General features: G+C 43.9%; 1 protein-coding gene across 2 annotated transcripts; it reads right to left on the bottom strand.

The window, feature by feature from the left end:
* Positions 1 to 1,633: 1,633 nt before the first annotated feature.
* TFAP2B (transcription factor AP-2 beta) lies at positions 1,634 to 25,705 on the bottom strand. 2 transcript variants are annotated; one of them, XM_069488169.1, is made up of 7 exons: positions 25,625 to 25,705; positions 20,877 to 21,335; positions 16,047 to 16,107; positions 8,785 to 9,004; positions 6,977 to 7,095; positions 4,737 to 4,878; positions 1,634 to 1,934 (listed from the first exon to the last, which is right to left on the bottom strand). In XM_069488169.1, the coding sequence occupies exons 1-7, from the start codon at positions 25,703 to 25,705 to the stop codon at positions 1,634 to 1,636; spliced, it is 1,383 nt and encodes a 460-aa protein (XP_069344270.1). The 2 variants fall into 2 exon arrangements, with proteins under 2 accessions (XP_069344270.1, XP_069344271.1); XM_069488170.1 differs by lacking the exon at positions 25,625 to 25,705 and adding an exon at positions 22,548 to 22,574.
* Between the last annotated feature and the right edge of the window lie 1,566 nt (positions 25,706 to 27,271).

Genomic DNA, 27,271 nt, shown 5'->3' with positions numbered 1-27,271 from the left:
AAGAAGCTGGGCTGCCAGAAGTGAGAAATATTAAATGCATGAAACTTTATCCACTGGGAATAATCCTAGTGTATCCAGACTGTAAAATTCAAAGCTGAAATACATCTCCTTTCACTTTGCATTATTTTAATATTATATACCAAAACAAGTGTCCGTCTGGGAGGGGAAAATGCCGCATTCATAAAGCATCTTGTAAGAAAACAATTGCAGAAACACGGGAGCTTGCGCCACCCTCCTCCCAATGTCCACTCACAAAGCTGCTTCTTTCCCGGTTAAAACAGCAATCGCCAAAGAACCCAGGGACATCAAATCCATTTTATATGCAGGGCAATACTGCTAGAACATAGGGCTCCAAGAACCCTTATTCTTTTCCCTTAAAATTCATTTTGCAGCCCCCCCCCCACCAGAATTCCGATGTTGAGGTATGTTAGCCTGTAGATTCAAAGAGGTTTCTAGCATATTGGACACTTTCTAAATTATTCCCTTTGAGCTTCTTTAAAGAAGTGCACCTGCAGAATTCTGACACACAGGCTTTGATTTAAAAGGGATCGGATTTTTTTTTTCTCTGTACCTTATAGATTGTGTAGGAAGCCCAAGTCCTCTTTGAAGAAGCTCATAAACCATGCGGGCAAAGCTTTGGAAAACAGAAGAGAATGAAATGGTACATACCCCTCCGAAGGAATTACATACTAATCAACGTATTCATATTTTTTTTACTATAGTTCTTAAAATTGGTAGATGACACAAATATTATAACAAATGCAAGATTTTCTGTATGCTGATGCTGGCAAGTCTGGGATCTAGTAACATTTCTGAAAGGAACTGATGATGATGAGTCTGAATCAACTTATTGGTCCGGATTTTGCTCAGCCTCGGAAGCCTGCTCTGCCAGCCGGCACCGAAAGCTGCAGCCTCCACCTGCATCCCCGTAGGCCTCCCGCCCCGCCCGCCCTCGTCCTCCCTAAATATGCAAACGGTCGAGGAGCTGGGCCTCGGTGAGTTAAGACGCAGAGCGGGGCGGGGTACCGAGGGGACTGAAAGAACGCAAAAGTGGTTAACCACACTCATTTTCATCCCAGAAGATTCCCGTAACAGCGTGAGGAAGGGAAGGTAACGTAGAAAAGGGTGGCTGGGAGAGGGGTGAGGTGAAGTGGAGGGATGGGACTGCGAGAGAGTTTCCTAAAAAAATATTTAAAATTAAAAAGTTCGTGCGTCTCAGTCAACCAGCTCTCAAAGCACTGACACCAACATTTCTCCGATTTTCTTCCAATAAGTTAGCGTTTTCTCCCGTTTAGTCTTATGTTTATTTTCCAAAGGGGGAGGGGAAATCATGGTTTTCTTTTATTATCAGTATACTAAGCTCGCAAGAACCGAAGTGGGAAATCCGGACGGTTGTCTCCAAGTGTATCTTGAAATAGACACTGAGAACCGATATTGTTGCTCCGTTGTACGCCTCAGTTTTTTTTTTTTTAAGTTATTTAGCTCTTTTTTTTAAAATTTTGATTGTATGTGTATTCTACCTAATATAATTCTTCCAAAGCCAATCCAATATTTTAAAGCTAAAATTAAATTTTTGTCTGTTTTTCCTTTTGTATTTAAAACATTTTTCCTTCTTTTAAATTTTTTTTTTTTTTCATTTCCTGTGTTTCTCCTCCTTGTCGCCAGTTTTACTACCTGGGCCTTCCCCAGACGTGTGCCTGTTAGTGGTGGTGTTGTTCAAGAACATCTTGTCCATGCCTTTGAGCGCCTCGGTGAGATAGTTCTGCAGGGCCGTGAGCGCGGCGCAAATGGCCGGGGCGCCGAAGCCGTGTGTGATGAGGCTGAAGTGCGTGAGGCAGCTCTGTATCCCCGGCTCCAGGATGGGGCTGGGTCGGCTGTTCCCGATCGGTGTCCGGTCCTGCGCCAGCAGATCTGTAAATTCTTTACAAAGTTGCCTGAAAGGGTGGGGGAGGAACATAAAATCACCCTCAGTGTCGTTGTCATTGGCATTAGAAAGGAGACGTTCACACAAGCCCAGAGGCGCCCGGTCACCGAAGAGCGAGGCTAATGTGGGCGATTCCGCTCTGTTTCCTTTCCCAGCGCTCTCCCTTTTCGAGCAGCTGGGACTGGAAGGAAAGCGGGGGTGGGTAGATAATCCACCCCTTCCACCCCAAAGCCTTGCCTTTTTTCCCCTTTCAATCTTTTCCCCTTCATTCCAAGAGCGCATGGACTCTGTTTTGGGAAATTCGCTAGGCTTTAGCATTTGATTTTGAATATGCAATAATTTTGAGCTCTTACCTGGCATTTCTTTTGAGCTATTTCCCCTTCCTCTCTTCTGCCTCTCCAACCTCTTGGTGATCAGGCACAAAAAGCCCTGAAAGATTTAGGCCCCTCGGCCACAAGCCTGTCCCTGGCACCAAGCAGATTGCTGGAGCCTTCTATGGCCCAGGGCAAGAAACTGTTTATTCTAGGAGAGAATGCTGATTCCATTCAAAGGAAAACCTGTTTACCTGCAGTATTTAGTGAGGGAGATATTTTCTTCCTTTTTTACTCAACCCTTTCTTTCTTGTGAGTGTAGGCTACTAACAATCTTTGTATAACAGGATTGTTGTCAATATAAAAGGATTCCCACATAGTTTAAATAAAACCTAAAGGTAGACTGTTAAAACACTAGGGAGGATAGATTTTTATTTGTTGAAGGTTTTTATTTCCTCAAGGCACCTACAATTTAGAGGAATCTCCCAGCCCTAGAAATCCTGAGTGCCTAACTATGGATTGAGCTTCTTTGAGAAATTTTTAATATAGGAGCTGCATGGGAGGGTTTTAGCCCTGAAGGTCAAATGGCTTGGCTGTGCTGGCAGGCAGAGGCACAGCATCCCAAAGGCCACAGCCTTTCACAGATTGGCAGATTTCTCCTGTCTGCCTGCCTCCACCCAGCCTGGGGGTTTGCAGGGTTTTGAGAAAAGCAAACATACAGCACTTCAGTCCCAGACCCCCAATAGGATGGCTTAGCTGACAGACACTTGGCAACACCTGGCCTGGCCAACAAGTAAACGGGGCAGATGACTGGATGCAAAGGACCCCTGGGGCATCCTTTCCCAGGGTTCCGCCACTTTGGGGTAGCCGCTAAACCAGACAGGAAATACTACCCACTCACAGCAGCTGAAAGATTGTTAGTTTTAAAGCTGGGTAAGAGAGCACTAGTAGGCTCCCACTTTCCACCCTCTGGTTTCTCCATATGAAACACACACACACATCCTCACAACCAGAAAGAAATAGGTAATGGTTCTGACCAAAAGAGGGCAGTTCTTAAGCTCTTAAGAGGTACCTCAGAATCCCCGGTGGGGCTCAAATACACTCTCCTAGGCCGCCACCTCCAGTGATTCCAATTCAGAAGATTTTGGGATAGATCGGTACTGATTCTGATACTCACCCCAGGTTAAGAAGTGCTGGCCCTAAGAGAAGCGAAGCATTGTGGCTTGGTAGTTATAAGCATCCCTTAAGGAAATGACAGAGTTGTTTGTGGGATCCTGTTACCTGATTTATAAAGCTTGGTTTTATTTTTTTCCCTAAAGTACCCTTCCTCTTTTATAAAGCACAACAGGTCCTCCTCCACCAGACACCAGGGCACAAAGATCTATTGTATTGCTAGTTGGTACGGCAGATGAAAACCTTCTAAAAAGAGAGTGGGTGCCAGGTTTTGATCATTGGGAGAGATGGTTAAAGTCTTTCCTTAAGTTTGTACTCATTACCAAAGTGCCAAAAAGGAAATTCTGAACTGGGGAGAACAAATGCTTAGAGTCAAACATTTTAAATCTTCAAAGCCCAAACCAGGGTCTGTAAGCAATTAAAGTTCTGGGACATTAATATTTTTTGACCCTGCGGAAAGGGGCAATCAAATTCCAATCACGTCTCAAAAACATCTGGACAAATTTGAGCAAATGATTTTTCAGCCTTCCATATATTTCTTTAAATTACGCTGTCAACGGGACAAACCGCGTCCTCCAGCACTAAATAAATGAGCGCCGCTGTTTGGGCCGCGCCTGTGAGAGAAACGTGCGGGCGCACGCAGCGCCGCCCACTGCAGGCCTGAGCCGGCCATAAAACACCAACAATATGACACCGAAGCCAAAGACAGGAGTAAATCAAATAAATAGAAAACCCACTGTAAAAGTTCAAATGAGCTCTAGACCTAAATTTAGCCAGAGATTTACTATTTTCCCCTCTGGAGTTGTAGTAAATTTTACAAGTCTGTGGAAGATGACAAACAGCAACGTTGGAAACGGAGTAATTAGAGCTGTGGGTAGAGATGGGTACACGTGGGTGACATATAGACATCCTGAACTAGCACACATGGCTGTGTGGATATGACAGGGAGCTAGATGTGCAAACCCAACAGAAATATGCACCTAGGGATCCAGAGAAGAGTTGGAACAAGGACCCACCTGGAAAAGGTCTGCCTGACATCCCCAAGCTTGTAGAAGAGAATTATAAAACACCTGGATTCAGATTAACAAAGCCCTTCTCCCCAGACTTGGAAAAAAAGAAGATAACTGAGGCAAACCCATAGCCCATCAACTCTGCCCACCTCTGGGGAGCTGGGATGGCTTCCTAACCAACTTGCTGCAGGCTGCAAATGCTACTTGTAGACAACCCACCGAGCTCCTTTTCTACCCCTCCCCTCGGCTTCCTTCCAAGCAGGGCGGGCCAGCAGGGTGGGAGTCGGGGAAGAGGGCCAGAGAGCCTAGGACACTCACTTGGTGGCCAGCAGCATATTCTTTCGGGAGTGCAGGTCACTTGGGTCCGTGTGCTGCCGGTTCAAATACTCAGAAACAGCTTTGGCGGGGAACTCTGTTTCACAAATGTACCCAAAATCCCGAGCTAAGTGAACAGCTTCTCCTGAAAAGACAGCAGTGGAGGTAATAATCAGCACCCTAAACATCCCAGGGCAGGAGCTGCTCCCTGGTCAACTCTATTAGTATTTCCAGAGGAGGCCAGCTGTTGGAGTCAAAAGCAAAGGTGAGACAGATGCCCAAAGTAAAAATGATTCTCAAGCTACAATTAAACTTGATGGGACTAACTTTTTGCCTACCTTTCTTACTAGCCTCTGCCTGAGCCAAGTCCTAGCTAGACATCCCCTGAATAGCTTCGGGGTCTCCCACACTGCACTCACTTTGTCTTAAAGGAAAGGTGGGCCAATATATTCAAGAGCTGCCTTACAATTGAACCTAGACATTTGGCTGGATATTCAAGCCATATTCCCCCCCTTCTTTTTAAAGCATCTGTTACACCTGCTTCAAATAAAATTTAAAAATCATCACCATCTTCCTATAATTGTTCCAGGGGAAAATCTTATTAATAACTAATTATATATAAACAAATTCATGTGTGTATAGGTTCACATATATTAAAGAATATATGTAAAATATATATACAAAGAGTATTTCTATCCAGCAATGAAATAATTATCCTCCTTGTCATTTTTCCTGCTAGTCAGGTTTCAGGTTTCTCCCTTTCAGAGGTTTCTGTCATCCTCCTCCTACTTAAGGACTTTTCACTGCACAAAGATGACAAGGCAGCTATAGAAAACTGGGGTATCTAAGATATTCCTTAGCTTATGTGGAAGCCCCTTTCAAATAAAGCATTATTACCTTTTAAAGCACAGCTTTAGGGGTTCAAGGGAAGATCCCAAACATGAAAAAGATACTATGTTGAATTATCCCATAGCTACATTATTTTTAAGGAGCATGACTTACTTTTAATCATCATTATCATAATAACAACAAAAGACTTCAGGCACAGTGCTTACAAGGATTCATAAAACCAAAAAGTGCCAACCAAATATTAGAATTTCACTGGGTTTTCCAATTTCCTCCTTTCTCTACCAAAATCCTTATCTTGGGCTGAGATTACCTTGACTGCTTTTCAAAATGAGGACGGTGATATTAGCAATTCCTTGAAGGGCAAAATGTGAAACCCCCAGGCTGAGAGTCAATCCCTAATAAGTGTGGTCTGGAAATTCAGTAACTGTTGCCTCTAGAGGGTGTTTGGACCAAGCAACTTTGCTTTAAAGATGGAAAAGTACAAGGCCTATGACTGTGATGACTTATGGTTGTTGTTCAAATAGTCTAAGATTCCCTCCTTTAAAAACCCAATATCACATCCACAAAAATGGAAGAAAAAAACAAGACCTATAAGCTAGACTCTAGAGAAAATTCTACATCTTCCCCCATTAAGACCATCTGGCTATATTTCCTATCCCTTCCTACAAATTCAACTGCAGATGCTCTTGTTCTAGACTGTGTAGATGATCTTGTTTATTATGTACCATAAATATCATCCTCAAAGCCAAACTGATGAGCAAATTGGAAGATGCTTATTACAATTATGGCCCTTTAATTCACAATTGGTGAATCTATGAAGATCATACCTGACTTCCCTACATGTTTTCTCACCCCTTCTCCCCAATTTTCTCGTAGGCATCATTGGCCTCATTAAGCTATCAATATTTAAATAACAATAAGTCCTAGGTAATCTGCAGCAGATTTGGCCCTGGGAGTGACAAGAGTTTTAAAATAACCATTAGAGGTCATGGATGCAATGTGTTTTCTAATACTGACAATTCAGAGGCAAAATCTGGCAAAGAGAAGGGTATAGAATAGATTATTGCTTACAGAGTTACTCTTTCAGGAGTTCATACAGAGAGTGTCCCCACATGGCAGAGTAGATAACCTCTGCTTTGGCTAGGGGGCTGGACCTACTAAGCCCTCTTCAGAGCACAGGGACTCTCACACACTTCTCTTGGCCTCTCTACAACCGCTGGTTCCCTCTAAGTAAAAAGACCTTTGAACCTCTCTCAAGCAGCCGCTTGACATCCAACTCATAAGGGCACAACAATCCCAATGATTTCCAGTTAATCATGAAACATGTAAAATGTCAGCCTCCAGCTGACAGTTAAGCTCAGCCACTTCGTGAAATGGCCACACATCTTGCTTACCTTCCACCAGGGAGGTGAGTAACGTGACATTTGCTGCTTTGCGCCTGCCCGCGGGTAAATTCAAACCGATTTTTTCTAGCCTTTCTCGCAAAGATCTCCCCCCATTTTTCGATTTGGCTCTGAAATTGCAAGAATTAACATTCTGATTAACCTCAGAGTGTTCCTGAAACAAAGTTTAGACTTAGCAATCTAAAGCCCAGTGGAGCTTGAAGAGGTTTTAACTTGAGGTTAGCACATTTTCCCCCTTCCTTTTGGTTATTTGCTGATAGTATGCTGAGGTTAGCTTAATTTCTGCAATACAGAGAATTTTTTAAAAATTGGGTAGTTTTATTTTTTTTTATCTCGTGAGAAAAAAAAAATGATACCAGATGGGAATTCTTAGGATGTAGGTTGTGGGTCCAGAGAAGGTAGAAGATGCACATGTGCTTACACACACATCCCTTCATTGTCATGGAGCCAGTGAGGTGAACAGAAACTGGGCAAGCACAACCTTGTTGAAAAGAAGAAAAGAGCTAAGTGTCTTGGAGAAGAGAAGGCACTTGTGGAAACAGGTGGGCTTTTCGAGGAAGGGTTCAAAAATTGCTGTGTAAGGGGACTGTGTTAAAAAGGGAGGAGGGAAGACTGAAATCTGAAACTAATAATAATGATCATAATAACAGTAAAACTCACACTTTAGGGAATTTAGTTATGTGATAAGCACTTTATATTGATTATCTTACTTCATCTCATAGCAAGTTTTATACACACATGCTCAGTGCTTAAAGGGGTAACTGAAGACTTCCACACTCTGAGGCTCAAAGGACTCACTTGAAAACTGAATCAAAGTAGGGCAGAGCAAGAGGATTCAAAATGAGAAAGTTCCTTGGCCACACCCTTAATTTCTCCCAAGGCTCTTCCTGTATGTGCTAAGGTCTGGGCAAAAAGACAAGAAAAACTGCAGCTACTGTAACTTCTCTTGCTGTACTACTTATACAGCCACTTTTAGGAAAGAAGAGGATTGTTACTCTCCAAAATGGGTAAACTTGGAACGTTTTATCTCATACAAAGTCACCTTCGTATCAGGACACTGCCAAAGGTGTCTTGGGGAAATTTTTACATCTTAAGAAAAAATAACCCTCCTCCTCCATTTCCAGGAGGAGGAGACAATCTATGGGTAGGAATACTGGGAAGCACCTGAATGGCCCCAAGGGATAACTGTTAATACTTCTAAATTGGCATTATTGTTATTGCTGTTGGTGTTATTTAAAGAAGGAGGTCACAAATCTAGAAAAGATTGTGCCCCTGTGGGGCACAATGCATTAGGGGGTGAAAAACCAGCTTAGCCAGTAGCCAATCGCGTTTTAAAACGTACAGTAAAATACAGAAAGAAGTATCAGAGGAAACGGAAAGTATGAAGGCAGTTGCTTCATGAAACTTCTGTTTTAGATAAGTTTGTGTGTGTGGGGGGGGGGGGGTTCTGGGTCGTATTCTTGGACTAGAAAATGCCCTCGAGGTGTTTTGGGACTAGGAAGGAAAAAGGTGCCAGAAGCAGGGCCAAGAAAGTGAACGATTCCCACGACCGCAAAATCGGCGGGAGAGTGCGGCTGCGCGTGCGCGGTGCGGACCCTCTAGGCACCGGGCGGCGGCGTTTGCGCGCGCGGCCCCGGCCCCGAGCACGTGGCAGCCGCGGATCTCCGCACGCGCAACGCGGGAGCTTTGCTCAGGCTGTCCGGTTGCTAAGCAACCGCATCGGACTTCCAGTCGCGTTCCGCGCCAGCCTTCTCCCCGCTTCCCTTCTGCCCCTATAAAAACTGGTTTGGGGGGGTTACCTTCTAAGGACGCCGCCCAGGAGAGACGCATTGAGGCATTCAGGGGGCGAGAGCCGTCTCTGAACTTCTCCCACAGTCACTTTGTACTTTGAAGTTGAACTGAGCAGAGACAAACGGCCGGGGACCGAGCAAAACACCTCGCCAGTGTTGACGGACATGCCTCCTAGGAAGCCATCTTTATTCATCATTAGAGAAGTCACAGATTTGGGAGGAACCGGAACTAAAAAGAGAGAAAAAAAACTGCCATAAAGGTGACTGGGTTTCGATCTTGGTGACCGGCTGAGAGAATGTGTCATTGCGTGAGGCCACAGGACAAATGCTAAGTGGAAAGCTGGGGAGGAACGAACTGTTTGTTCCAGTGGCGCTACTGTGCGTTCAGAGCGCTGTGAAAAGATGGAGAAGCCATCACTATTCTGGAAACTTACTCCATGTATGTATATGAGTGTCGCTTGCCAGAGCCCCAGTCACTACACAAATCAAGAAGACATACAACCCAGAGCTTCGATTGTGCTGTAAACCCAAATACTATTTCATCAAGTGCTAGCTCTGTGACCTCAGGCACGTCACTAAACCTCTCTGAATCTGTTTCCTCAGATAAAATAGTAATACCAATTGGAACTCCTCCCTTCTCTCCTATTGGACCCAAATGTATGGTCATCACCAGAGAAGATCAGAAGATCAACCCCCATCAGATGCTGTGCCTAAGAGCAGACATAATATCATCGAGATGGGGAGTTGGGCTGGAAAGAGCTGTTCCAAGAGCTGCTGCTCATGTCTTTAAAGTGGGCCCCATTTTTTCCTGCATAATAACAACAGATTCATTTAGAAACAAACCCAAATGCACATCTCCAGTGAAAGCAATTCTGCAGTGACATGAATTTTGTTTACAAATTAAAGCACCCGGCAGGTGATTGTTTGGAGCAGTTATGATTTACAACAGGTGCCCTGATCAATCAACCAATCACTCTAATTCATATGAGCAGCGGTCTTGCCTTGCCCCAGTTGTTTCATTTTGCCAAGTAATTGATAACAAACCGCACTCAAGGTATGTTTTATGCAGAAGTTAATAAGAGCTGACAGCTGGTTGCCACTGCTACCCTGACGCATTCAGCCTCTCAAGCCTGTATTTCTGTTTAATTGTGTTTCAGTGTCATCTGCACATCAGAAAGAGGCCCGGCTCAGTGGAACCAGAAGGCGGGGAATGAGGAGCATTCAACCTCCCAATTCTCTCACAATCTTGCCCCTTGGATTTCTATACTGCTCAAGCCCATTTTCTTGTCACAGGCTCTAGAGGTGACACCTGGACAGGTGACTTCACCTCCTGACCTGCCCTATACCTTTGCCCTATACCTTTGGGGTATGAATCCCCCAAATATTCACAGTATTTTTGATCACCAGTCCAGGGAATTTATCAAAATACACGTATGATGTGAAAAAAAAAGGTTTCCACCACTATCTATTTGATAGACTCTATCTCACCCCATAATTTTAATAGGGGAAATATACACTTTTTCTACTCTATGGGGCCTGGAACCCTATGTCAAACAAAATGCATAACTTCCCTTGTATGGGACAGACTAACCAACAGTCAGTATTTCTGTAACAATTTATTTTTTTTGCCACAGATTCCAGCAAGCAAACCTCTATGATTGTTTACAGACTCCTAAAAGCCAGGTAAATCCCAAATCTTTTATTTACTATGAATTCCATTTGGCCCCTTATAAACATTTTGTGGAAAAGAGCTTTCCTAGGGGACTGGATGGGGGAACTAAAGCACTTTCTCTTGCTACTTCTTGTTAGGCATTTTAGGATCTCTAGATCTGTCCACAAAGCCTAAGACCTTGTCCCAGGTGGATCAATGATGTTAGGCAACAGGGTGGATCTTCTGCACTGTCATGAGGTTGGGGCGTTATAGAGAGGGGTTTCTTCTGGTTCCCCTCATATTCTTATCAGGGAATCTGCTTCCCATTTGAAAGTAAACCAATGAAAAGTTGAAGTGTGGCTACTGATTTGGGTGGGAACACTCTCCCATTTAATTTCTTATGCAATATCCACATCTATTTTAACCTATCTTATTCTTCACAGCAATCCTGATTTCCATATTTCAGACTCACATCGAAGACACTATAAATAAATCATTTATTATCATGGGAATTGGCATTAGAAAAATTTGTAAAAACTTCTTCCCAAAATATAGATGGCTCTTTGTAGTTTTAACATGATGTGAGCTATAGAAATAAATTACATAAAAATCTCACCTTTGATGCTTTACTATTTAGAAAGAATATTTTAACCACCACCGCCACCACAAACCCTAATAAGCTGAGAGTAGTAAGTTCAGTTCCTGCTTACTACAATGGATAAATGAATATCTCCTGAGGATTGGAACTTTACCTGCTTCTCTCAGTCCTAGATGCCAAATCTCTTGAAAAGCCAGGCCTTTAGAGATATTTTATAACCTGCCCTCTAATCTCACTATTGTTGATTGCCTGATTTGCCAGACAAGAGCTGTTTCCTTTGGGGAATGTATCCCTCCCAGGAGCTGTACCTTTCTGTATATACATTATCATCTAAACAACCCCATTCTAGTCAGCTTTCCTCAGCACATTGCTGTAGGGGGGAGGTTGTTTTGTTTTGTTTTGTTTTTTCCAAAAACACAAACAATGTGAGCAGATGTGCTTCAGATTATACTTCCATTTTCTAATTTATGTGTCACAATTGTGTTCCCACCCTCTACTCTCCTATTCTCAGGTTCTAAATCTCTTTCCTACCCCAGCTTAGTATACTGGTCCCCTAGACCAGATCCTGCCCATATCTTGTCCCAACTTTCCTTTAGGTCCGTAGCTCTGTTATCATCTACCTTCCCCTTCACTCTCACACCTGCTTAGCTCAGCTGATTAACCCCATATTTTATTCCCTTTGTCTTTTCTCTTCTGCTTTCCTCCAGCTTATCAATAAACCCAGAGAGCAACAGGGCCCGGTTGATTTGTTAGTAATTATGAGCACACTGTTCCTGCTCATGGAACCCAGAGATGACTGAGATAGGTTTAAAGCAACAGCAGGAAATGGTAAGGAAATGGGGCATAGCAAAACTCAGCATGAAGCTTTCAGTTCTTTACATGTTTACAATTTTCTGTGCATACATTAAAAGTGGCGTTTTTTTTCTCTTCAGTTTTCAGTTGGGTGGCATGACCAACTTCTAGATAAAACACCCATAAACCTCATTCCCTTCCCTTTTTCCCTGCATTATGTTTTGGAGAAGGAAAAAAAAGGTCTAAAAACAGATCAATATTTCATTACAGTGACTGGAGTTTTATTTAAGAGAGAAGAAGGAAAAATGATTAGAAAAAAATATTCATTAGCAGACTACACCGAGCTAAAGGGTTAACAGGCTAGTGCTTAATCTCTACTTTTTAAACTTACGTGTGAAATCACAGTTTTGAGATCTTTGTATTTGGATTTGCTGGTAAGGAGATAGGAAGAAATGAACTTATCTTACAGATTCAAGGGACAAATCCCTCCAAAAGTCACTCTTGATATGTAACCTACACTGAGAAACACCAAGAGGTTTAGCATTGATTTAGAGTGGTCCCTAAAAGAGAAATAGTTACGGCTCACCAGCAGAGTACCCTTTCCTCACATTTGCATAATTTATCATCTACCTGAGGGTTAAATTTTATTCCAAAAGTATAGCACATGTATAAGTATGAGCACTGAAATCATGGGGACAAAAATTAAAGAATTCCCACAAAGAAAACTAGGATATAAAAAAACTACAAACATCCAGTATTGGGATCTTTTAGGGACAAAGTCTAAGAGGCTGGAAACTGTGTTGGGTCTTACCACTTACTTGGGGTGTGAGACCTTGAGAAAGTCACTTATCTTCTCTCTGTCTCAGTTTCTACACTTAGAGCATTGAAGAAGACTGTTTAACCTTTCCACCTTTGAAACTGTGAATTCTGATCACTCCTGGGGTGGCTGGAATGTATCTGAGGGGCTCTAATGGATAAATAGCTATTGATATCCAAATCAGCTCTGGAAATGCAAACCTTTTCCCTTGACAGGAAACTCACACCTTCCAGAGGCTCTGACAGACAGACTCTCAGTGCTTTTTTCCTTGTAGGTCAGAAGGAAGGATCCTGACAGAACCCATTGTAATTGAAATTTGGCAATTTCTTTATTTCCCCTGAAAGAAAATCTACACCAATCAAAGTGTTTATGTGGGGACGGGGCCAGAACTAACGGGAAAGAAAGTGGGAGAGAACGGAGGTTGAACTGAAACTAACCAAATAGGGTATCCTTAAGACCAATGATAATGCCTCACAGTCATAACATTTGAACCTTGGACTCCAGCCATGCTATCCTTTCCAAGAAATCCTAGCATATTTTCTTGTCTAAGGTGTTAAACAGATTGCATATTGTCCTCTGATTGCACCAAAAACTTAGCCTAGGTGAGCCTTTTTTTAGTTAGGCAATATGATGGTGGCAGTGATCATTTATATTAGCTGGGCACACCCTCTCCCCCACCTCCACACCCCGCCCAAATTTCTAATCTTAATGGAACTGAGAGTTAAGAATGATTTTTTAATGTCTCGTTGGATTTTTAGACTGTTAATGTACCGAATCCTTCTCATTATTACTTTATTGATTGCTCATTGACCAGCCCCCTTCAAATCGTATTAACCACCCTCTGCCGGTTTAGATTAGGAGAGTTTAAAAAGCACCTTTCATTACTCCTCCCCCCCCACTCCTGCCATGGAGTTGAGACTAGGCAGCTTAATGGGAGCTCTAATGGGGCAGCTAAGAGGAGAGGGGCCACGGTCCCTGCCGATTGCATTAATAGCTCAAAGGGGGCCAATACAGAAAATTAGCCGTAAACGAGCTCTGGAGATCTTCAAATGAAAGAGCCATTTATCACGCTGGCTACCTTCACTCCACTCGTTTGCTCTCTCTACTGGGAACAACTCATTTCCTCTTAACTAAATTACTTCAGAAATGTCAGCTAAGCCCAGATAGCAAACATAACAAGAGAGGGAGCGCATAATCTATGGGGTGATATCAACACGGGTGAAAAATTAGGCTGGTTAAGTTTTAGGAGGGGGCCTTGCCATAATTGGAGAGAGAGACATAGAGATACAGACATATATTATTTATGTCCAAGTCTTCTGGCTTCATAAACACAGGAGCAGAGACCCCCAAACCCAGACCAGTTGCCAGACTTTTATTAACAAGTAATCAACCACTTATTTCTATTTTGCCTATGGCTCTCTCAAGATAAAAAATGATATTATGAACTTTTCCTCGTGTAATAAAGCAAATATCTCAAATATTAAATAATGGAATTGTCCTAAATTTCATATTCATACCACACCCACTGAATCAATTAAAATGAGTAGGGTGCTACTTAGATGTTTTAAGCTGTACAATTTTTTAAAAAAATAAAAGATATTCCAATGTTTCCAAAAACAGAATTAGCTACTTTAGTCACTATTCTCCTTTTCTTATTCCTGGAGATAAATGTATATATAAATATTCACATTTCACTGACAAACATATACAAGGTCTGAAACCAAAGCATCTCACTTCTAAGAATATTTTCAGCTTCATTTTACTAGGCAAGCTAAGTTCCAAATATTTTTATTGGCCTGACGATTAATAACATTTCTGATTGGTCATCTGTTGGGCATGTCCCACTGACAGCCCAAATGATGTTGCTAGGATACGGAACCCTTAGCTAAGTGGTTCTAGCTTTCCATGAAAAGGGAGTGGGAACTAAAACAAAAAAAGCCAATGGAGAAGCTCCTCCCCCACCCCACTCCAATCAACCAGCAATTAACCAAAAGAGAAGACCCAAGAGAAAATGGTGAAAGTGAGCTGTCAGTCAGCAAGTGGCAAGTCTAAGCAACGAGCCTGGGTATCCTAGCAAATCCAAAAGCTGGCATTCAAAACCGAAATGATATTATCTAAAGAAGAGAGGGAGAGATGTTTGGAGCAGCACTTAAAATAGTTTTGCCCCAAACCTTACTATTCTTCAGGACATTCATTTCAAAGCCAAAGGGCACCATTTCAAGTACTGCTTCCCCCACCCACTTCTCCAAGCTACTCTTCCTGCCTTTGTAAAAGAAGAAAATTTAGAATAGCTCACCCTGTTTGGAATGCCTATTCCACAACCCTCCTACTATCCCAGTTTGACTCTGGATGGATTCTTCCCAAAGCATCTTTTCTTTTAATTGTTTCTGTGAATGTCAAGTGGCTCAAGTGAATCATAAATGACTGAAGCTGGGGATTGTTGACACCAAACATAAGGACAGGCTTTCTCCAGTATCAATAAGAAAGGGATACAGTAGTTAAAACTGTATCTTCAAATACCGGGTCCTGTGATAATTAAAGATTGCACTGTTTACACATTTAAGCTTCTAAATTTGTGGCATGTGAGTGACATTCAGGCCTTTCAGCAGCCACACTAATCTCCAGGCATTCTCTCAGTGACTGTCAGAGAAGAGGAGAAAAAATTAAGCAGCTGCAATACGCCCGAAATGAGTTATTGTAATTACATTTAATTAGTTTAATTAGTTAATTATTTTGCTTACAGCTGTACAAGAGACTGCAAACATTTGTTAATATCACATGCCCTTTAACAGTATGGGGTGGTTCCACAGTCACACTAAATCATGAATGCATATGTAGGAAGATTTAGAAATGTGCATAGGCTGTCTCAGCTTCTCAGGATGCGCATATTTAGCAACACATTTGGCACAATTAAAAATAATAATAAAAGAAACAACTCATAAAACACAGAGAACTGGGAACAAAATTACCACCAAAAAAATCAAATACAAAAACAAGGAAAGAAGGAGTTGTCTCAATGACATAGAATGTAGCTCAGCAAACTCCAGTTATCAATGAAATAATTATAGCACAGTTTTGAAGCCAGTGTTTCCCAGCCAGTTCCACACATGATGATAGCTCAATTATTTAAGATGTGTCTGGAATGGCTACGGAATGTATCATGAGAAAAATGGCAATAGTCTCTGTCCCTCTATCTCTCTCATCCGAGTTTCTGTCTGTGATTTTTTTCTGCCCCTGGCCCCATTTCCTTCTTCCAGACATGCCCTTTCACCTAGGCTGACAGCCATTGTCCTATGATTGTGAACAAATATTTGTGTCTTATAAAATAATGAATTCCCCCAAAGTGAAAACTCATCATAAAGACATTAATACACAGGAAAACTTTGCTTACTTTTGGGGGGAATAAGCCGTACCTTTTTTAATGACAGACTGGTCCAATAGATTCATGCCGCTGTTATTGGCATCTTCAACTGACTGTGAATATAAAAACATCACTATTCAAATTGACTGGATATTAAAGAATTGCACACATAAATCATGTCATTCCAAACTCGAGTTTCTGTTATTTCCATTTATATTAATTCACAAAGGGAGGTTTTATTATTATCATTATTACCTCCAAATCGACATAGAAATGAAATTCACTGAAATTATAAATTCTTCCAATGGAAGAAGAGGAAAAAGGAAACTGTGAAAGACATCTGGGATGCAATATTGGCTTAGTTATTATACAAAACACAGATATTACATAGACACATAAACCTTTATATTATTTGCTCTTATGAATTGTGAAAATTTGGCAACAGGCGAAAGATTTTCACCAATATTAGTAAGAGCAATTTCTGCTTTCCATTCTATTCCAGTGCATCTTAACCCCAGAGCCATTTTACAAATACATAATAGTTTACATTATGGGGTTTTAATTAAAGTCTGAGCAATTTGGAATGGAATGCAAACAGCAACACATAGGAACATGTTTGCAAGCCTCCAGGACCGCACACCCACTGCAGTCCATACACGTCCCTGTGAGCTCTGAGCTTCTTGCTGCACAATGGCAATCCCTCCGAGGAGCCTGCACCATTCACCCCTCCTTCCAACCCTGCTGAGGTTGCCTCCCATCAAGGAGCACACCTGTTAGGAAGGCAGTAACTACAGGCCCACAGACACACACAAAGGCCTGGATCCTCCCAGTCAGCACCTAGGTAATCGCACATAATGTTCATCTTCTGTGCCAAAGTTTCATCCCAGAGAAGGAAAGTTTCAACTCTGAGGTTGGCAGCACTTCTGAGGGGAAACAGTCGTTGGAGCGAGTTTCTTTACTGTCAGGATGCACACGAACAGAGTTTAGGCTGTGCATTCCAGGGCGTCCAAAAGCAATGGATGCCTTCCCTCCTACCCCCCATGAAAAGAAATGCTAGGTTTTTTCTGAAATGTACAGCTATTTTCCTTGACCCTCAAAAACACAAGTTTGGACCAATTTGTCACCCACTCTATAGAGAAGTAAAAAGCACAGGGCTTGAGGGTGAAGTGGTGTTTTCATGGCACCTCCCACCCACTCATGCCGCATCCCCAGACAGGGTGTGAGTTCATCACAAGAAAAAGACTGTCTACCCCAAACAAGTAGCACTTTAGAAATGAGATGATCTAATCATGGAGGGGGCATGTTAATTTGTTTCTTTTCATTTTTAATAGTCACTCTTCTGTTCTCATTTGAAAGGGGAGGAAAATTGTTATTCTCCTTAGGAACTGTTTTCCTTGTTGCAACATGCTATATACATCTTAAGAAATAGTAAAAAGCTGTTTAAAAATACTTCACGTAATTTGTCCATGACTCCTCAAGGGACCCCAGACACACACACGCGCACACACACACACACACTCGTGCATACATACGATTCACTTTACGCCTTTCTATACTCATGTATCTACAGTGGCAATGTGTCCACACGGGACAGAAATATTCGCCTGTGTCTGTGGGCAGGCAGACCCTTGTTTGGGTCTGGACCCTTGAGCCCCCACACCTCACTCTCATGTTGGTACGTAAATATGTATAAACGCCTCATCAGCGACGTGGGGTAGTTGTGGTAGTTAATGAGAAGGCTCTTGTCTGATTTTCTATCTAATTACGGCCGCCTGCTGGGTTTTTGTACAGGATATTCACGCAGCATGCTGGCGCTTAATCGTCACAGGGAGTATCGTAAAGATTTAATTAGGACTGCATGCGGAAGCGCAGAAAAACAACTCAGACTCGTAATTACTAGACTTCTTTAGTTAAAAGTGATACTAGGGGTTGCTTTAAGACACTCGGGTGTGTTTGAGTGTGGGTGTGTGTTTGTAGGGGGGTTGACTTAACATCCTTATATGTTTATGCTCATGGGTGGTAGAGGTGATGGGAGGTTAGAGAGCAAGGAAGGCAAGAAGAAAAGAGGTGTGCATGGCAACTAAACAAATTCCAAACTAGGTGTCATCTCACTCTGTCTTTCTTTTTCTGTAGCTGTTTTTCTGAGTTTTTAACACTTGTAACCCCCGCCCCCCCACACACAATGGGTGAAATGTAGCATACCCAGAACCTAAACAGCGATTTGCTAGTTTAATAGCCCCTGAGAGTAAATTGAAATAGAAATTGACAGGGTTTTATAGTTTCATTTAAAAAAATATTAGAAACATTTGGTTAATTAGCTCTCCTCTTTCTCTTCTCTCATGGTCCGGGCGGTGGCCCTGCGTGTGTGCGTCTGGGTCGCACAACATCTCCCTAACCCTCGACCCACAGGCCAGGCAGTGCCTTCAGGGTTGGTCTGGTCCATGGCTTAGGGGGCATTTGGAACATACACCAGGCCCTTGAGATTGAGCAAAAGACTGTGAGGTCCAGGCTGAGGCACTCTCTGGTCCCTTTTAAAGACTAGACTGGTGCAGTCAACCCATTCCGTAGCTGCAGGGAATGTTGAAACCCCAACTGTCTTCTGTAACTTTAGCCCCCCAGCTTCAGATCCCTAACTCGGAAGTGGATTCTTCCTAACAGAGGAGATGAGTAGCAGTCTCTGGATTCCAGCCTCTGGTCCGGGGAACATCTCCGCCCCTGTCTTTGTCACCTGCCTGGAGTAACATCAACTTCACCCTGGCCTCGGGAGGTCTGTCATTGCCTTGGAGACAGAGGCCATCCCTGCCCCTGTTGTTTCCCTCCAGGACAGGTTCGGAGTGTATTCCCTAAGATCCCTTGCACGGAGGGTCATCCAGAGAAGGTCCCGTGGGCCTCCCCACCTCCTCAGGCGACGAACTGGGATGAAGCTGGGGCAGGAACAGTGTAGGAGTGGGATGGAGCAGGGAGTGTGCGAGGGTCCCGTCCTCTTCCTTTCTCTTTTGGCTCTCTACCTCTGCAGTCTGTATTACCACCAGCAACACCTCAGCCAGCAGTTCTCTGTTCACACAAACGCTCTAAATGCTTTCTGACGCTTTGACAAGAGTATTCTCCTAGATGCACACTGACCTGGCCGTTCTTTCTCGCCCTTTGCATTTCATCAAACACTCAAAAAAAAAAAACCCCAAACAAACAAATAAACAAAAACTCTCACAATTTGGTCATTTAAAACATCTAAAGCCAAAGAAATCTCCCTATTTTGGGGGAAAATTGCTGAGTTCTATCACCTGAGCCACTCGGCCTGCAGGATGATGGTGACAAGGAGTTAGCATCATCAGCAACGGTGAGGATTTGATCCACTTTCATTATCCAGCACTTTGAACCGTACTCAGAAAGGTTAATTTAAAAACGTTTCCCCCTGAGACACATATTACCCCAATGTATTAAAAAAACTATTAAATATTTCCTTTCTCATATGATATTCTGAAATCAGCAATATCTCCAGACATGGACAGTTGAACTCTGTTAAATCAACAAAACCATGACTCTTATTACTATGGGTAAATTCAGCCACAAAGCAGGTGATTCCATCTTTTTTGGAAATAATAAATAACTGAATTTCTTTTAAAACAATAAACCATCATAGACCTCACACAGGCAGCATTTGATTCTGTCACCACATTTTAACTGTTTAAAAATATAATTTTTCAGCAAAGTAAAGAAGAATGACTCATGTACCATTGTCTCTTTCCCATTTTATTTTCCTTTGCTTCAGAGGTATGTCTAAAAGGATACATAATATATAGTACTATGCCAATGAGACCAAAGTGTCAATTAAATACCTTTCAACCATATTTATCCTTTCTGGAGACTATTTAAATTAAGATGAAAAAGGAGATCTGCTCAGGATCACCCAGACAGTTTTTAGGAATCATTTCTTTGATGTTTCTTTGTTTAGTTTAACCAAGTATTCTCAACCAAATCAAGCTGCATTGTGTAGGCTGCAGATGGGATAGTGGGTGGATAGGGGGAGTGTTTTAAGCCTTTTGTTTTAAGAAATAAACACGTGATGCCTCTTCTACTGGGATGGTGGGCTTGGAGAAGTGTTAATGGAAGGGGGGAGGGCTGGACAGGGAGGTTGCGAATATTCGTCCAGTCATTTAATGGATGGAAAACTGAAAAGAATCTCCAAAATGATATCTGTCCTCATGGACTACCAAACCAAATTATGGCTTTTTGGGTCTCTCCCCAACAGATACTCTATTTTTCAGATGAGGACTGGAACTCATATCTTGGAAAATGGCTCTGTAACTTATGGGACATTCAAAGCAAGACCTGGCTTAGACGAACACAGAGCAGGACTTTTCTTCCAATGTGCATTGTCATGCTCAACAAAATCTTTACAAATCCAGCAGAAACCTCTAGAGCGTACAGAGACCCCTGCACCGTGGTGCTGGAGCCCCAGCTCCTAGGCACAGGTCTTCCCCAGACAAGTCAGTGGGACAGGCCCACTATGGGGTGTGCATGTTGATGAAGGGAGGGTACTAAGCTTGCCCCCACAAAGCACTATGGAATACGCACGAGTTGGTAGCTGAGGCAAGACAGAAATAATAGCCTTGATTCTAATAATCTTAAACTATCGAAACACGTATTTTTTTCTCCTTCAAGATTTAATTTCTAGTGGCTCTGGCTTTCATAATTAGACCTCTAGAAACCTCCACTTAGAGCCATACATACATACACAAACAGTTATATATGTCCTGTCCAGCTAGTTCTGTTCTAAAAATGGGAACAACCTCCCCCAAAAGGAGACACCTGCCCCTCCTCCTCCCGGGGCATTCGTTATTCATTGTCTTTTTTGTTTGTTTGTTATTTTGTTTGTGGTTACCTGGACGTCTTCCATGCCGGGATGGCCGAGGCCGTGCAGCGAGAGGCTGTCACCCATGCCCGCGTCCAGGCCGTGGTGTGCCGAATGCAGCAGCACGTCCGGCCGGCGGACCGAGTGGTAGTCCCTCCGGGGGTCAAGGCCCGAGAGCTGAGGCAAGGCGGCCCGAGGCTGGGGCAGGAGAGAGCCGGCTTCTGAACCCACTTCTTGCCGCTGCCGTTGTCCCCAGGGGTGCTGCTGGGGCTGGTGCAGTGGGTTCAGGGAGTAGGGGTCGTTGACGTGGGAGTAGGGGTCCTGGCTCTGGTGGTAGGGCAGCGGCTGGTAAGGGGGCGGGAAGTAGGGCGGCTGGAAGTCCGACGACGGGGTGTGAGACAGCGGCGGAGCGCTCGAGTAAGGTCCTTGGGACACCGAGCCCAGCTGGGAGAGCCGCGAGCTGTGGCTCGGGACGCCATCGTGCCGGTCCTGGGAGCGGAGAGAGAAAGAGCCAGAGAGAGGGAGAGAGAGAGCCAGAGAGAGAGTGACAGGAAGAAAAAAAAAAAAAAAAATACAAGCGACAAATGGAGAAGCCCGGCTTCCGTACGCTCTTCCCGGGACTGGGGAAGCAAGAGTCTGAAACTCAGACCCCTAAGTTGACTCAGAGGGCCACATTTCAGCAATTCCATACGCGAGGTTTTGGGGAGAAAATGGGGGAACGGATCACCCACTTAACTAGCATTTGAGCCGCCTTTTGGAAGTGGAAAGTAGGCGAAAGGGGCGAGGGTAAAGGAACTGTGTGTATGGAGGGAGATTCTAAACGCCTTAATTAAAAATGTAAGAGCCTTACATATGGTGTTTGCTCCTCTGCGTGTTTTAAACTATTTTTTCTAACTCTTCTAGAGGTCCAAAGAACAACAAATAAAACTTCATGGTATTTGGTGCACTGCTCCTCCGAGTCAAAGCAACTTCTGCCTTCACTTGCAGTGCAGCTGGCTGATCCGGAGCTTTCCACACAACCTGATAATTCCAGGAGTTCCGAGGAATCCGCCAGATCTGAGTTCTCAGTCACCCTCCCTCCCCAGGAGAAATTAAATAACTTAAATAGTGTTTGATTGAAATGGATCTCATTCGAAATCATATCCTAAGCCCATGTTAAATTGAGTTGTAGTTCACATGAGTTATTTCTAAGGTGGTTTTTCTATATCTAACACTATTATACTCCAGGGTGTAAAAATGAAGGACCTGAAGTTGGGAGGAGGGAAAAAAAAGCCCAGACAACTTATTCTTGGTCTTATCTCAATTGTAAAATAAGTGAAAGAGGGGGAGGGGTATGCGTTGGGGGGGGGTTAAGTTTCTCCCTCTCCTCTGTGGAAATGCCATAGTAAAGTCCCCATGGTTCTTTTTGCAGAAATAGTCACCTAAATTTCCAAACTGCAATGGCAAATAGAAAGTTTTTCTGTTCGGCCTCCCCCCTCCCAGCTGACTCATGGAGCTCAGACGGAGAACACACAATGCAGAGAGAAGCAGCTGCAGCCTCGTCCAATTATGGTGCTAAATTACCAAGCCAAAGGCGCTCCAAGGAAGACAGAGAGAGACAGAGTGTGAGACACACACACACACACAGAGAGAGACGCAGAGACAGAGAGACAGTGAGAGGAGGGAGCATGCAATTCTGGTAACACGTGAATCCAAACTCACCATGGATGAATAGGTGTGGACTAACATCTGGAAAAAAAAGCCTGGTTACTGCTCAAAATCAGACAATGTTTAAAAAAAAAAAAAATCAAGGAGTCCAGCAGAGAAGCGAGCTGGACACAGGAGCTGAGCTTGAGGTGTTTCCAGGACAAGCCATCAAAAAAAAAAAAAAAAATTACCCCCCCCCCCACAAGATTGGTGATGCCCGTCACACACAGACAGAACTGTTCATCTATCTCTTGCTGTCTTTTTGGCCTCTTTTCTTCTGCCGTTCTCCGGGGCTCCAGATGCAGTCCTCTTCCACCCGAAGCTGGGCTCAGACTGCTCGGGCGCCCCTTCCTCCCTCCGCTTGCCTACACCGCCTCATAATAATTGATATTCATGACTATTAATATTACACGAGTACTTTAAAGGGAGAATGGAGGACAAATGGAGCGTGAAGCAGCAGCGAGCGCAGAGCTCCCCTACTATTGTAAATGACGTTCATTCAGTGGAGAATTACTAGATGTAATCAGACGAGGGGGCTGGCAAAGGCAGACTGGGGAAAAAGTTTAGCAGGAAAGAGGCAGAACTTCAGTTGACTGAGCTGGGGACACGCATAAAGCAGCCCCTGCTCCTTTGGACAGGGCAGTGTGGGAAAGCAGCTCTGGGGTCTTTAATAGAATGTAGGTGTCCTTGTACCTGAAGAGAGACTTTCCTAACGGGAAGAATTGATCGCTCGGGGTGCTTTGTGTGCAGATTAAAAAACAAAATAAAAAGGGGTTTGCTTCATTATTTAGAAGGGAAAGAAAAGTAAATCGGTGGGCCCGGTTGTTTACAGTAACATTTGCAGACTTTTACTGAATGTGGAAGATTATGATAATTTATTAAAGGACAGAGGCAAGATGGGGGCTTTTCATCCCTGGTGCAGCCTTTTCCTCTTTAGTGCTCAGCTAGTCTGCGATTTTTACCTCGGTTTAAAGCGTACGCAATCAATCTTCAAGTACACTAAACTTATCCTTTCCAGGCAAAGCCAGGGGCAACAGAAAACCTTTTTGGATGTTTCAGGAACCCGTTCAACTGGCCTGACTGCCATTTCTGTTAAAGTTCAACCTTAGTCCAGACTTAAATAGGCTCCTTCCACTGTGCTGCGGGTTTTTCTGGTGGGTTTTTTTTTGTGTGTGTGCAGAAAATTTAGGCAGACAGGAATACCTCTAATATTCTCTCCTCTCCCCTCTCTCTCATCTCTTCTTCCCCCTTTTTTTCTTCTCTCTTCCCCCTTCCACTCCACCCCTCTCTCTTTCCCTCCTTTCTTCTTTCTTCTCTCCCTCCTTTCCCATTTATTTAGCCAGTTTACTTTACATAAAGACAAGTATTACCCTGATTACTTTTTAGAAACCCACTCAAATCCCTCTACGTGTACCTCGAACTATTTTCACCATGACCCCATCCCTGTCAATGTCATGCCCAGTTTGGGGGCTCGTATTCTTTAGGTCAGTTCTAATGCATTCGGCTTTACCATTATCCCGCCTGTTAAGGAAAGAATAGGAGGCAGAACCGAAACAAACCCCACCAGGCGCGTAGGCGCGGCTCTTCGTTACACGGAGAGGAAAGGAAAACCCCAAGCATCATTCAGCAAAAAACGAATCTCTCTCTCCCCCACTTCCTCCCACACCCACACACATACACACACCCCAAAATCAGGATTCAGGGCTGCCCAGGGCTGGGGGGCGCTGGGCGCTGCCTGCGGGACGCTCGTCGGAACCCGGGTCTTGTGGGACTGGGCGAGCGGCTTGGAGGAACTTGCCGGACGCTTTTGTGAGCCGTCCATCCTTGCTATCCGTAAGGCGACTCCCGCTGGGTTTTCTGGGGTTACCCCGGAGCGGCGAGGTCGCGTTTCTTTCTCGGCTCTTTGAGGAGCCTCAGTGCTTCCTCCACGACCGCTTCCTCCGACCGAGCGCAGCCCTTGCCCACCGGCTGGGAGCTTGCTTCTCTTCCTCCCTCTTCTCGCCAACTTTTCCTCCTTGCAGTCTCCATCGCCCCGCTTCGACTTGCCCCTTTGCCCCAACTATTTTTTCTCCTTTTTTTGAAGATTTTCTGCCTTTCTTCCCTCCCTCGACGTCTCCTGGGAGCCTTCGCTTTCTCCCTTCCCCTTGCACCAAACTGAGGCTCGCCCAGGCCATTCGGTTCTAGAGCGAGGCTCCTCCGGGCCCGCCGCCGTCCCCACCCCGTCCCGCCGCGCCCCCAGCGCCCCGCCCGGGCGCCCGCCTCGCCCGCGAGCCCCGGAGCCGCCCGGCCGCCGCGTCCGTCCTCGCCCGAGACCGAAACGGGCACCGGCGAGCGCGGTCCCGGCGCCACCGGGGCGGCAGGCGCCCGCCGGCCCGGGCGCAACTTCTGCCCGAAAGAGTTGAGCTAGCCTCGGTGCCAGAGAACCGTGCGCACCGAACACGGGCGGAAAATTTCGTTAAAAACGCCAAAACATGGGGCGGCTTCGATCTCTGCTTGGACGCACTGACCCTCAGTGAAGCAAAACACAAGAAAGCAGAAAATAACAAATTGTCTGCTGTGGCTCCTTGGATTATCTCTATTCATCCATACATCCATCCGTCTACCTATCTGCCTGTCTCCCTCTAATTTTCTGCCCTCCACTTGGATCCGTTTGCTATCGATTTCAGAAATTTTACTGAAAATAACAAAACCTCGAGTTCTGTTACGAATGAGGCTTGAAAACCCAATTCTCTTCCACACGGAAAACAAGGAGAGACCCTGCCTTTGTCGTAATCCCTATTTTCTCTGCCAGTGTGCCCACATTCAGTGGCACCACATTCCCCATCAGAGCTTAAAGGGGGGGGGGAAGGAAGAGAGAAAGAAAAATAAAAGAAAAAGTCTCCTAAATTAAAGTTGCCAGGTTTCAACCTTAAAGTCCCTTTTCAGAATAGCGAAGTCTCCCCAAGCCAGCTTTTCTAAAAGTTAAAGAAAGCTGAGAAAACCGACCGGAAATCTACGAGCAAATAGCTTAAAATATATATCAGTTGGGGCGTCAAGAAGCTCAAATTCTCTATCTGCAAAGCTCTCAGATGCATCTGGGGGTGTCGGCTCACCTCATAGATATCTTCGTACTTGACATTCTCCACGAGCTTCCAGAGCATGATGGCAGCCTGGTCTCTAGGAGGTGAGTGCATTCATGTGAGGAGCAGATGTCTGGCTTCTCAGGACTCCGCTGTCTGTAATGATCCATCTATAATTGGAAATGGGGGATACACACCAAATCCGACGCTCCTCTCCCATCGCAACTTATATCTGTTGTCTCAAACAATAGGCTGGACAAGTAAGCTTCAGCAGAGAGAAAAAACATTATTGCACACGCATGAGTTAGATGTAACCCACAGACATGTATATTATAAAAATCATAAACACGTATTTACACCCAGACACCCACATGTAGTTATATAAGCACCCTTGGGTCACACAGAGTCTGCAGACTCTGAACGTGCATTTAAAGGAGTGATAGTTGTTCAGGGTGATTAATATAAACATATACATTTTTTAAAACCTCTGTGTTGAAAATGATAAATCATTGTAGCCACAAACTAAAGTCTTTACAATTCATAATGAGAAACCAGGGGCCATCGGTCCCCTATTTTCTATGTAGATTTTAAAAGGGGGACCATTACTAAGACATTTTTAAACACGAAAGCTTCCTATTTATGTGTGTTCAGGAGAAGGATATTTTGAGAGCTGGATGTGGGGATTTTAAGGGTGATCTGTCTGTGTTGGTGGCTACACAACTTTTTTTTTTTTTTTTTTAACTTTATCTCTGTCGCTGTAGAACAAAAAAGCTAGCCACCAACGTGACCATTTCTAATATTTTCTGGTCATTTTGCCCAACACATTTGGAAACTTAAATACACCTCAGTCTGTGCTGCTTGTTGTTTTACGGGTTGTTTGTGTGCCTTTCCAACCCATTCCATGCTCCATTCCTCTTGGCTGGAGTCTCCATTTTATCAAGTTTTTTCAGATGTTGGAGGCAACATATGCACACATTCACACAATGTTAATTTTGAGCCTTCTTTGCAGAGGCACACGACATTTTATATTTGCATCTGTTGTCTGTAACTTGTAAGTGGTTATAATAGTGGAGAGTCAAGAAATGGTCACCTGAATCTTTGAGAAGCACTTTACGAAGAACATTCTTCAAAGAGACTGAAAAATATTTTAGGGTGTGCAAGGTTTTGTGAGTGTATTTTCCCTAATAAGGTGATTTTTATAGTTTTTTTTTTTTTAAGGAAAACATAAACAACGAAAGTTAACCAAAGCTTGAAAATGGGTGCCCTTTATGACACAGGGTTTCTGAATTTCATCACTAAGTGATTACTCACTTGTTCCCTTTTCCCCATCCCCTGTGTTTTTCTACTCTCTTTCAGGGTGCAGAGGGCTCCTCACAGCGAGAAGAGAAGCCCAGAGGAGGATCTTTGCCCCAGGGGCAGCAAATAAATGGCAGGAGGGAATGAGGAGGTACCTGGACAATTTGGGGTGACAGTTATTAAACCTGGTAAGAGTGAATCTGCAAAAGGCGATTGTCTTTAAATCCACGACCGCTTCCAGCGGCCGAGTGCGAACAGGGTTGGACGCTTTTCGAGCAGACGGCTCTGGACAACCGCGGCGGATTCCAATTAGATAAAACCCAAGGAGACACTTCGTGAAGTGCAGAATGCACAATTCTGCAGATTTTTAATTTATTTATTTTT

This window comes from Eulemur rufifrons, chromosome 15 (genome assembly GCF_041146395.1).
Source record: "Eulemur rufifrons isolate Redbay chromosome 15, OSU_ERuf_1, whole genome shotgun sequence".
In the NCBI taxonomy this organism is placed as follows: domain Eukaryota; kingdom Metazoa; phylum Chordata; class Mammalia; order Primates; family Lemuridae; genus Eulemur; species Eulemur rufifrons.
This window is presented reverse-complemented; position numbering and strand designations above follow the sequence as displayed.